The 12,937-nt window shown below is 46.1% G+C and overlaps 1 protein-coding gene across 1 annotated transcript in view; it reads left to right on the top strand.

Moving 5' to 3' along the window:
- LOC308326298 (voltage-dependent L-type calcium channel subunit beta-3-like) overlaps positions 1-12,689 on the top strand; it is a gene marked incomplete at its 3' end in the record, with an annotated part of 25,708 nt that extends 13,019 nt beyond the window's left edge. Inside the window, exons 3-13 of the mRNA XM_080779104.1 lie at positions 940-1,062; positions 1,683-1,822; positions 2,363-2,421; positions 2,575-2,600; positions 3,353-3,433; positions 4,325-4,383; positions 4,714-4,823; positions 7,223-7,374; positions 8,544-8,639; positions 9,584-9,760; positions 11,895-12,689. Coding sequence (XP_080635230.1) covers positions 940-1,062; positions 1,683-1,822; positions 2,363-2,421; positions 2,575-2,600; positions 3,353-3,433; positions 4,325-4,383; positions 4,714-4,823; positions 7,223-7,374; positions 8,544-8,639; positions 9,584-9,760; positions 11,895-12,689 — 1,818 coding nt within the window. The remainder of the gene's footprint in view (positions 1-939; positions 1,063-1,682; positions 1,823-2,362; positions 2,422-2,574; positions 2,601-3,352; positions 3,434-4,324; positions 4,384-4,713; positions 4,824-7,222; positions 7,375-8,543; positions 8,640-9,583; positions 9,761-11,894) is intronic.
- Positions 12,690-12,937: the final 248 nt, after the last annotated feature.

Genomic DNA, 12,937 nt, shown 5'->3' with positions numbered 1-12,937 from the left:
GGATGGAGGCGGACTTTTCACTTCCCGTTCATCTCCGGTTTTATCGATCGCAAAGCAAGCAACCCAGAGCAGTTCATGCGGTGGTGAAGAGCGTGAACTAACTATAAAACCCTTAAATGGAGAAATATTTCGTCGATGGCAGTGAGCGGTTGGTTTTGAAATGAAATGGCAACATGCTTCATCAATGGCAGTGAATGTCTTCACATTTTCAGTATTTTTTCCAATTTGTTAGTTAGGGTTAGAGGGGTCCACTTGCAAATGTATTTGTCCCACCAGTGGGCCCCCCCACAGGTCACTGCTCCCGCTGAGGAATCAAATGACATTAAATCCCACCTCGCAGCTTCACTGCGCTCCAGGTGGAGGCTCTGTGATTAACGTTGCGAGCCCGTGGTTGCTGAACCACGTACAGCCTTCTCACAATGAGCCAAACCTTCCCAACCAGAGTAATTAAGACTTGTTGGTTGTCCCTGCATGCTCAATAGAAGTCTATGTAGGAGAGCCGCCATTGGACTTGTAGCGCCCAAATCCTAAATTTGTGGCACTACTGGTTGCCGACAGTGGGGTTGTAGTTAAGACGTGTGCTCCAGGAAGTGATGTCCAAACATGTGCGTAGAGTTGGTATAATGAGGATTTATTATCTGTTTCTGCAGGCCTAGTCACTACAGCATACATATAAATAAATGCAATAAACGTAAATGATACAAACAGCCTCCTAAACACAGTCTGAAAACTGTTTGCCTCTTGTCAGCAACATCTGCTGCTTGATTGAGATCAGATTAAATACCCTTCCAACCTTCACATTAACCACACCCCTCAGTGGACATCATTGGCCACAGTTAGGTGACTCAAATGGCGCTTACAGGACTGAAGCCCCCTGAAGTGAACGCAGTTTGCGTAACTCTGTCTTCATCTAAGGCTCTGCTCTGTCTCTACTAATAGTACAAGCCTGTGGCGTTTGCCGTGCGCTGTAACTTCTCCTACACGCCAGCGGACGATGACAACGTGCCCGTGCCGGGCCGCGCTGTCACCTTTGAGTCGGCCGAGTTCCTACATGTCAAAGAGGTGAGAGCTTCATATACTGTACATACAGTATGACATAGTTTTAGCAGACGAGACTCACTGCTTTATCATGGCAGGGCGGGTCCATGGTTCTGCTTTTGATAGTGCCCGTGTGCCCCTCTGGTCAATATGTTTTTTTTATCGGTTATTATCGGTTATTAGCTTAAAGGGACACTTCACCCTTTTTGCAAAAAAATATATGTTAATGACATTTAGAAGCTTTAGAACACTTTCCTGGGGGGTATTTATGTGTGTAATATGTGGTTTTAGATATTTTAGATTGTAGCAGTGAGCCTGTTGTCTCTGATGTCATGGACACTGGTCTCACTACCTTCCTGGACTACAATTCCCATAATTCTTTGGTGCACTGCTCCTCCTTGTGGATAGGGGGGAGAGCTGTCTTACTGAGACAACATGTAGTCCAGGAAGGAAGTGAGCCCAGTGTCCATGACGTCAGAGACACCGGGCTCACTGCTACAATCTAAAATATCTAAAACCACATATTACACACATAAAGACCCCCAGGAAAGTGTCCCTTTAAAACTGAAATCAAAATTTGCTGCCAAAAACAACACTGGTTCAAATGTTACAATAACATTTTTTTTTTCTCTTCTGCCCTGCAGAGGTTTAACAATGAGTGGTGGATTGGACGACCGGTAAAGGAGGAAGGTATAGTGGGCTTTATCCCCAGTCCAGTCAACCTGGAGACAATCCTCATCAGAAGAGAAGTCCAGGCTAGGAAAGCTGCCAAGGCCTTAGCCAAGTATGTATTGTGATGTTTTGTTAAGTATCCGTTCACAAAATACTTCACTCTGTGGGATGTTTCCCTTGCTCCTCAAGAGTGAGAGAGAGCTCCCACAGAGTGAAGTATTTCGCTCGGGTGCAGTACTTAGTTCAGACAGTTTTTGGTTTAGACTAGTCATTGGTTAGACCAGTCATTAGTCCTACAACTACAACCTATCTCTCACCCTAAACCTAACCTCCCACGCGGCAGCACACCTAACCTTAAAGGAGAATTCCATACTAAAAGGCTGTCTTACCTTTCTTTGTAGTTGTTACGTCCCCATCAAAGAGGTCCAGGTGTTATTTTGTGCAAAAGCTCCTTATTGGCTATTTCCCCTACCATAAGCCCTAAATGAATTGCATTGAATTGAATGGGATGTATGGGGTGTTGTGCTAATTTGCTTATTTCCATCGACTTTTATTCGGCTCTAAAATAGGAGTATGAATCGGCCATAAGAAGATAGTGGATAGTTGCAGCCCTACTGAGGACACAGTTTTCTTTCCCTTCTTCTCATTCCAGCAAAGCAGCAGCAGCAAAAGAGGCTCAAGACACAAAGAAGTATACCCCTCCTTCACAAGGTCAGTTCACCCTTTATATAATTAATATACCCCTCCTTCACAAGGTCAGTTCACCCTTTTCAGTTTCATATCACTGGCGATAATGCAGTATGTTTTCACTCATGGCGTGTTATCATTATGTAACTCTCTGCACTCCCTCCCTGCCCATAACAGCTCAACAGCAAGTGAAAAGGAAACCGGTAAGTGAATTAATCTTTATAGCTCTGTATGGTTAATATAAAACCAACATGATCAAACTGATCTTTATACTGTTAGCCGTCACAAGTGTTTTCAAAGTGCTTTTACATAAATATTTGTAGGACCAATCTGGAATCCCGGCGTCGACTCACTGTATTCACCTACATAATTGTATTTAACCCATTTAGGAACTATTCGTTTCTAAAAATGCCTTCTAAATACTGTTTTCAGGAAAGACTAAAACAAATAATAATTCAAAAATTACTCAAATGTTATGCTGCCAAATGCCAATATACTGTACATAGTAGAGACCTGCGGATGGAGTTTTTTGTCACCCGCAAACCGCAAATGCATTATCCGCCCGCTATCCAACCACATTAATGATAGCATCCTATTTATATTAACCGCCAAATGCGGTTAGCAGGTCTCTAGTACATAGCAACAAGAACCCTGAAAGCGGTTCCCGTCCCGAAAGGGGTAAAACACCAACAGGCGTTCCCGCCCAGAATGGGCAGCAATGTTTTGGTTCTGTCCGGTCCGGTTCGGTTCGGACCGGTCCATGCCCGGTTTGACAGAACGAAACGTTGACGCTTAAATTTAATTCTGTAAGTGAAAACACACTGTCTTCACTTACAGAATTCCATAAGGACTTTTTTTTTTTTCCTTCTGAGGAGAGCTCATCTGAAACACACTGCTTTTTACTGCACCGCCAGATATCTGATGTTGGCTGTCATGTTCTTTCTGTGGGGTGCAGGGGGAACAGATCGCTATGTATGATGTAGTGCCTACCATGCGTCCTGTGCTGCTAATGGGGCCGTCGCTGAAGGGCTTAGAGGTATGGAAATGCAACAAAAAAATCACACCCGTGTGAACCGAGTGGTGCAACTCCCCTCTCTCTTCCCCCCCCCCCACCTCCTCTCTCTCTCTCATTAGCAGGCAACAGTGCAGCACTGTCTCTCTCTCTCTCTCTGTTTCTGGCAAACAGCGCCCCTACTGGTACTCATTATACTGGTGCTCATTAACGTCACATAGATAGGTGAACACAGACACACGGGTCACATAGACACAGACACACGGACATTGCTGTTCCTTGGAGTGGTTGCACCACTCAAAAACAGTAGATCTGCAGAACGTCCATGGGAAGTTCACCCACAATTCCTGGTGTTCCAGTGACCGAACATATGAACATACAGTATTTAGGCGTGTAACGATACAACAGCGATACGAAACGTATCACAATGCATGGTTGACGATACAATACATGGACGATATTATTGGTTCATTATGGCGATACGATTCAATGCTTTATTAATTTGATACGGTAACTATTTAGCAAAGAAATTAAATCTGTGTGAAATGTGATTCTCTGCCAAATATATAGACATTGATTATATTTGAACACATATATGGACTTTATTTATTTGTCTCGAGACAATCGGATATTTGCATTTCAAAATGATGTACGATACAAAGTCAATGTAGCCGTTTACATTTCGATATGCTTCGATTCTTGAAATAGATTTTTCGATGCCGTTAATACATCGTTACATCCCTAGAACAGATCAACGCTCTGTATACTGACCAACCAATTGTCATCAGAATCGGAATCTGCTTCATTGTCACATCACAGATTTACAAAGTAAAACAGTGGGGGGAAAATAAACAGTCATTCAGAACATTGGATTGCTATTCAACACTCTTTTCGCCCCCCCCCCTCCAATTTCAGGTTACAGATATGATGCAAAAAGCTCTATTTGACTATTTAAAAGGAAGGTTTGCAGGACGGTGAGTTTCAGTTTATGTATTTTCCACCACTTACTGACACTGTGGGCTGTATTTTGCGTGTCTTAAGTGCCAGGTCTTATTCCCTAACTTGAGTAAACTAAAGACCTGGAGGCGTGATCAATGCTCTTTGGCCACTCAGAATAGCCAAATGGCATTGATCACGCCTCCAGGTCTTTAGTTTACTCAAGTTAGGGAATAAGACCTGGTACTTAAGACACGCAAAATACAGCCCTCTAACTAAGTTAAATGAATAAATACATACATAAATAAATCATGAGAAATAGAGAGTGAGTGTGACTTTCCGTTTGGTCTTTTCTTTTCCTGTTTCAGGATTACAATCACGCGGGTGCAGGCAGACATCTCTCTGGCTAAGCGCTCCATCCTCAACAACCCTGGCAAAAAGGCCTTGATGGACCGCTCCAACACTCGCTCCTGTCTAGGTACAGTAGATGAATAATACAGTAGCTCCTCAAACAGAACAGTAGACCTGAGTCAGTTCATGTGTGGGTTCTTAATCCTCAGTATTTATAAACCTACTTAAAAAGAAGAAAATAACTCCTGGCTGAGCGTTCCGTTCCTCAGCGTTTTACCTGCGCGGCCGGCCGCTCAAACGCTAGATCTCTAATTCGATCTCTAATTCGCACTGAAATTATTATTATTTCTTTCCATCTGTTGTTGTTGTTGTCTCTATCGCTTCCTACTTATGCTCGTTTGACCGGTTTGAGACGGCCTGCCTTTCTTAAAGCCGCAGCACCATGTATATTTTTATTTACTAACAGGGCTTCATACATACATTATCATCAGAATTCAGTAAAAAAAAGAAAAGAAAAACGGGTTGTGAGGAATTCTCCTTTAAGGGCGCTTTCACACCGGACATGTTTGGTTCGTTTAAAACGAACCATGGTCCGCTTACCCCTTTGGTTCGGTTGGTGTGAACGTGCATCCGAACTCTGGCGCGGATCAAAGAAACGAACCATGGAATTGGCTCTGCAACGGTCTATAATCAATGGAATCTGGCTGCGGTGCGCAGGTTGTGCGTGAGCTCCGCGCGTGAATATTTGTTTTACGCAAGTGCTCTGTTTTTCCATGTGTCCGTGGCGGTTAACTTACGCAGCCCGTCGCCTCGCCTTCAGAGGAAAAGAAAAAAAGTAAATAGGAAACTCCCCGCGGGACGGACAGATTGTCGGTTCAGCCACCTAGCTGCGTACGGTTCCGTTCTGTCCCCAGTGTAGCCGCCCCGTGAGAGTACCAACCAGGTACCACATGGGTGTTTTATTTTATTTATTTTTGAGTGGTGCAACCACTCCTGTAGACAGCTATGTGTGTGGCTGTGTCCCTGGGTCCCTGGGTCTGTCCCTGTGTCCGAGCACGGAAATAGCGTTATAGCGTTTGTTCACCACCAAGTGTCACAGACAGACACAGACACACACAGGCCAGGGAGGAGGGCTTGTACAGTACAGTACAGTACAGTACAGTACAGTACAGTACAGTACAGTACAGTACAGTACAGTACAGTACAGTACAGTACAGTACAGTACAGTACAGTACCACTCACTTTTTAACCACAGCCAGGGCAATTAAGATTTTGCCAGTGACGGAGAAACATTTTAATTTACTTTTTATTAACCACATGAATCCTAGCATGTCTATTCTGGGTATGTCATAATTGGTGAACATTCTGTGAAAATAAGTGAATATTCTGTGAGAATTGGCGAATATTCTGCAAAATCCAGCAAACTATAACCTTGGGCGAAAATAGAAGATGTACAAGCTCACAAAGTGTCACAGATTATGTGGCACATTGTACGCTTATAGATCGGTTATCTTTGTTTAGGGTTTGGGTATTTCAACTTTTAATTCCTTCCATTATTCCTTGCACTATGACACTGCATGCAGCAACACCTAAATTAATTCAAGGCACCAGATAGAAAATAGGATGTAATTTGAGACTTAGGGCTGTATTTTGCGTGTCTTAAGTACTAGGTCTTATTACCTAACTTGAGTAAACTAAAGACCTGGAGGCGTGATCAATGCTCTTTGGCCACTCAGAATAGCCAAATGGCATTGATCACGCCTCCAGGTCTTTAGTTTACTCAAGTTAGGTAATAAGACCTGGTTCTTAAGACACGCAAAATACAGTCCATAGCCTTGTTTCACTGTCAGAGTAAAGATTGTATATTTTAGGATGTAAAGCGTCAATTCTCTCTGACCCGCTGATCATTTAGGCTATTCTAACCTCCCCTTTTTGTAAAAGAGGAACAGATGATTCAATTGCGAACCAGAGGCAAGATTACGATTTGCTTATCCTATCTTTCTCTCCCTTGTCTCTCCCGTTGCTCTCTGACTCCAGATGCTGCGGGTATGTATGTATGTATGAAGAAAGAAAACAACTAGAGACAAAAACTAAACTAAACTATAAGCTAGCTTATAGTTAATTTGTGTTTGAGTGCTCCCCTTTCCTCTTAACACAATACTTATCGCGACAGCTACTGTGTTTGCCACTGTGTATAGCACGAGCCTTGCATGACTTGTCCTATGCATACGCATCTAATTTGTTATATTCTGTTGTCATGATCATGTCGCTCTAAATAAACAATAGCAGTTCCATTTTATGTTTATCAAAGAGCTGGAGATACAGGTGTTATTGAACAGTTTATAAATGATTGCTGTCATAATATAGAGAATCCCTTTTTTTAAACAGGTAAGATTGATAGGTAACCCTGTCATGTGTAACTCTTCCATCGTCCCTCTCCACTCTGGGCTCCATGCAGCCCAGATCCAGTAGGATTGATAGGTAACCCTGTCATGTGTAACTCTCTCCACTCTGGGCTCCATGCAGCCCAGATCCAGGGTGAGGTGGAGCGTATCTTTGAGCTGGCCCGCAGCCTCCAGCTGGTGATCCTGGACGCAGACCAGGTCAACCACCCCATGCAGATCGCCAAGACCTCACTGGCCCCCATACTGGTCTATGTAAAGATCTCCTCGCCTAAGGTAATCTCTTTTACAGCTTATAGACCCAGTGGGATTCACAGTTAGTTGGAGGTCGCCGGGGAGGCGCGGCAGTTTGGAAAGAAGTGGGAGGTGTAAATAATGACAACAAGAGTTAAAGTGAAAGATCGTAGAGTAGAGTTGATCGAGATATATATATAGTGAGGACATCGTTTTATGTCAATTATTTCCCTTTACACGGTTGAAAGATGCAATAAAATATATCGCACGTACTGGCCAATTTTATGTACTAGACTTTCACTCGACTACGTAACGTCACACACCACTGATCCTGAGTCATGGACGGTGTGGGCTCTCCCTGTCCCTTTGTGCCCATATATGGAGCTGACGTATTTGTTTGATGCCGTGACATCACATTGCAGTGTTTCCCCTTACCTAGGGGGGGGGGGGGGGGGGGGGGGGGGCTTTCATGTTGGACCTGGACACACACACACACACATGCAGATTTTATTTTTTTAAATTGCGTTTTTTGCCGTCTATTTGTGGTTCTTTGCATTTTGCCTTACCGTGGCCACCTACTAAAAATCATACTGTGGTGGCTGGTCATGATTGTGTGGTGGCCCAGCCAACACACAATCATGCATATGGAGAAACACTGCATTGTTGAGGTTAGACAGCACACTCAAAATTGGGCATAGCTACATTGGGAACTCCTGTCTGAGTCATATTGCCTTGAATGTGACGTCGGAGTTCCGCCGCCCGGCAGGCCCGTCCTCCCCTCCCTAACGTTAAGCCAATTGTAACATATTGGATTGTCCAGCTCTAGTCCCAACCTTCTCAACTCGAGTCAGGATTCACTTATTTTCCATGGAGAGAACACGTGTTGCTGCCTGATACGTGACATTCTCAGCGTGCAGTATGAATTAAGGCAAGCTACAGTATATGAGTCTTACTTGCAGTATGAGAATTAAGTGGCAGGCAGACATAATGTGGCTTGCTGTGCTCTGTAGATCTGCCATCCTAACTACCACGATGCCAACACCACAGTGGTGTTTTAGTCATAGTCTCTTGAATAGTTTTCATTTAGGTCACATTTTAGTCACCCGGGATGTTTAGTGTTTTAGTCGACTAAATGTCATACAATAAAGACTGTTTCCACTGTCATGCAGGTGTTAACCAGACTGATTAAGACCGTTTCCACTGTCATGCAGGTGTTAACCAGACTGATAAAGACCAGAGGGAAGTCACAGACCAAACATCTCAATGTCCAGCTCGTGGCCGCAGACAAACTGGCCCAATGCAATACGGTGAGCGCCATCTAGTGGCCATGGTGTGATATGGTCTCACCATGGTGTGATATGGTCTCACCATGGTGTGATATGGTCTCACCATGGTGTGATATGGTCTCACCATGGTGTGATATGGTCTCACCATGGTGTGATATGGTCTCACCATGGTGTGATATGGTCTCACCATGGTGTGATATGGTCTCACCATGGTTATGTGTCACTCACCACAACAGATGTCAAAGAGGTTTCGACCTATATATCACATAGCATGATAAGCAGCAAGTATGTACGTGAGGTTACTGTATACTTTGTCCTTTTTTTCCATTTAGATTACCTTCTTTACATCTCCTTATCTGCACCCCCCACTAATGGGCCATGGTCACAGCCTTGCTCCGTCTTATAATCAGGATAACAGTCATTTCTGGAGTCCTTCCCTCCCCTCTCTAGCTAGACTAGCTAGTGTGGGTGTAGAGAAAAGAATATGGTGAGTGGTGACATATATCAGAGTGGTTCAGCTTCCATCTACCCAAATAACCACCTCTGTAAGCCCCCTCCACCCTCCACCCAGCACCCAGCACCACTCCCTAATTCAGTGGTTCCCAGGCTTTTCAGCCCGTGACCCAAACCAGTGAAAATAGCAGATCTACATACAAGTTCACATTGTGACCTTGTAGATCGGTTATTTTCCCTACTTCTTAAATATTTGTTCTAATTTATGGAATTTCTTAGATTACTGGGGGAAAAAATCATTGGATTCTGTTCATTAATAGTTTTGCTTTTTTAGGAATGTTTTTTGAAAATGTTTTGAAATAATAATAATTATAATAGAAAACCAAATGTAGGAAACGAAAATTAAGGGGACCCATTGTGTCGGTGCGACCCACAGATGGGTCCCGACTCCCGACCCCCTTTTTGGGAAACATTGCCCTAAATCCGTGTCCTTTCCTTTTCCGTTTCTGTAGGAGAGCTTTGACGTCATCCTGGACGAGAACCAGCTGACTGACGCCTGTGAGCACCTGGCTGACTTCCTGGAGGGTTACTGGAGAGCCACTCACCCTCCAGAGATGGAGGCCGGCGACCCCAACCCGCTGGTTCGGCTGGTAGAGAGCACCCTGCCCACGCCCCCGGTGTCCAGAAAGGTACAGTCACTGGCCCCGGTGGACAGGGGTCACTGGCCCCGGTGGACAGGGGCCCCGGTGGACAGGGGTCACTGGCCCCGGTGGACAGGGGCCCCGGTAGACAGGGGTCACTGGCCCCGGTGGACAGGGGCCCCGGTGGACAGGGGTCACTGGCCCCGGTGGACAGGGGTCATCGTCGTCATGCTCAGAGTGTTAGAGGGGCAGTGGCTAAAATCCCGTAAGAGGGGGGCACTTTTTAACAAAAAATAGCGAAAACAGCTGATCTACAAGCTCACAACGTGTCGCAGCGCGACATGTTGAGAGCTTGTAGATCAGCTGTTTTCGGGGCGCAACCCAGCACTGTTTAGCTAGTGGAGATGCGGTGTATATGACATTACATGGATTTCTGAACAAATTTGTTCAACGCAAAATACTGTGTTCAAGTTCAGGAGACTTCGGGGGAAAAAAGCTATTCTCCTGAATTCTGCCTTCTGGCATGGCATGGAAAGGAGTGGCATTAGCATTTCTATCACCATAGCAAATGCTGCATTCGTGGTCTGGAAAGGGCAGTTGTTTTACAGACACGTAAAAGGGCAGGGGCTGAAGCCCCCTTTGATGTCTATGTGTGCACGACACTGGTCATGCTGGCTTGTGGTGGACATTTTTGTCAAAATTCCATTTCTTGCCACGGACATACACAATATGACCAGAAATGCATTAAGAATGAAAATACATCGCATGGATGCAACTGGGACGTATCCTCAGTGATGTATCCCAAGGTCATCCTGGTTTCGGGTCTCGCGAACATCATACCCCTCACTCGGGTGACCCAGTCGGGGTGATCAAGTCCCGACTTACGTCCCAGTAACTACCCTCTATCAGACCCACTAGGGAAAGACAGGGCCGCACAATCCGTTGGAACCTCTCCGGAACTACTATGCCGGGACTGAGAGGTACAATTCTAGCATGTGGAGGGACTAGGCTCTGTGGGTTGCCTCCTGTCCGGGCCCCTCCTACGTCTCACCAGGTCCACTCCTGCTCTCACCAGGAGCACAGCGAGGACCTGTGCGTTGCACCAGACACTTCATTCAGGAGTGGTGGATTCTTGAGCCGCATTGGTTCTGCAGGCTCCACCGCTGGGCAACGGTAGTACTGCAGGCTCCACTTGCAGCTCGAATGGCCAGCTGTTTTTGGGCTTCCTCCTCACAGAGGACGCAGGCTGGGGCGCTAACCCATACTGCTCCCGGTGTGCCGTCGACATTCCGGCTGTCACCCGTCTCTCCGGTGGTCACCAGACAATACCTGGTTGTCACGTAGTCTATTCCTATGAGTCACTATAAATAGAACACCTCAGAACGAAAATACATGGCATGGATGCACCTGGGACGTATCCTTAGTGAGGTCATCGGGGTTTCGGGTCTCGCGAACATAACTTTCCGCTCCTGGGTCCTTGCAAATAAGACATTTGAGACCACTAGACCACTTAGTAAATATGTGTGGTACATAATCTGAAGAAAACTTGGAGACATTCAGTAATTCAATATTATGATCAAAATAAGAACATTATAATGGTGTGCATGACATTCATTACAGATATATTTTAAGGACACAGAGATGTAGAAATGCAATGACAGACTTAGAGGTCTGACACAAACACAAGAAACTACTAATCGTGGAGAGTAGCTGATTCCCATCCGTACTCTCCGAATGCGTGATAAACAACAGACAGTTGTTGGAGATACATTTCATTGACATTGACTTGATATTTTGCAATGTGATATTATGCATGTTTACATTGTACCCACAGGTGTTGTGTATGGTTTTCATCATTGCATGTGACAGTGTGATATGATATATACTTTTCCATTCCATTTCTTTTCATCCAACACCACTTGGGAAATGTGCAGAAATGAGATAGTTCTACCTCTGGTGAGTGAGATACCACCATATAGCTGAATCTCCCGTAGTCCCCTGCAGCAGTCTAGACTCCAGAGTTACAGTAGTCACTTTGGTGAAAGAAGATAGATAGACGTGCGTGTGTGTGTGTGTGTGTGTGTGTGTGTGTGTGTGTGTGTGTGTGTGTGTGTGTGCGTGTGCGTGTGTGCGTGATGGGTATATGAGCTTTCCCTTGAAATGATCACTTTTTTTTGTGCAGGAGGAGCAGAAAAGCAAGAAGTCATCAGCGACCAAGAGGAAAGGCTCGTCGTGCGAGAACCACTTGGACCAGGACGCCCCTGCCTCGGCTCTGGCCCAGGGGGGGCAGGGGGCAGATGTGGGCCACCGGGAGGAGGACGAGAGACCCCTGATGTCCGAACCAAAGAGACCCCAGCACCACCAACACCACCAACACCACCACCACCACCACCGTAGGACAGAACACCACAACCACACCCAGCACGGCCAGCCGCAAGCGGTCGCCGACAGCCCCGCCGGTGGACCCCCCCTCTGCGGCGGGGCAAACAGCGGATACCCCCCTGAGGCGAGGAGGCACGACGGGGAGGAGGCGCAGGACGTGGAAGAGGGGGACTACAATCACCGGCCCTTATTGCCACGACACCACGAACACCATCATCACAACAGCAACCACCAACACCATCGTCACCACCGTCAGCACCACCAGCAACAACAACAACAACATCAACACCACAGGAGCAGCCTGCAGCCCCAGCAGCACCCGCCCGGGCAGAACTATGAGCTGGAGCACAACGAGCGCAACCGTCAGCGCAGCGCCAGACACCACCAGCAGCAGCACGCGGTGCCGCAGCAACGACACGCTGCCGTCCACCACACTCACCACAACTACCATCAGAACCACCACCAGAACCACGGCAGGGACCACGGCAGAGAGGCGGACGGAAACAGAGACAGGTGTCAGGACAGAGATACCAGGGGAGGGAAGCACGGAGAGGGGAGGCAGTGGCACAGAGACTCAGAGCATATACATCAGTGACTGCCTTTTGCACCGTTGTGTTCTATATTTGGTTTTATGCTGCTCATTTATACGTTGTCGTGGGACCCCCCTTTTGACAAGCATCGTTTGACTAAAAAAGTTAATACAAAATCACCTGAGAATAGCAAGCGGAAGGCTTGTGCGGCACAGTCTAAATTAGCCTTAAACGTATTGCACTGGTGGATATAGGCAGGCAGGGTGTCTCGTCTTTGTACACACATTCCAACCCAGTCATCTCGTTAATTCTC

The sequence above is a fragment of the Protomyctophum bolini genome (assembly GCF_963924005.1).
Source record: "Protomyctophum bolini genome assembly, chromosome: 12".
Classification (NCBI taxonomy): domain Eukaryota; kingdom Metazoa; phylum Chordata; class Actinopteri; order Myctophiformes; family Myctophidae; genus Protomyctophum; species Protomyctophum bolini.
This window is presented reverse-complemented; position numbering and strand designations above follow the sequence as displayed.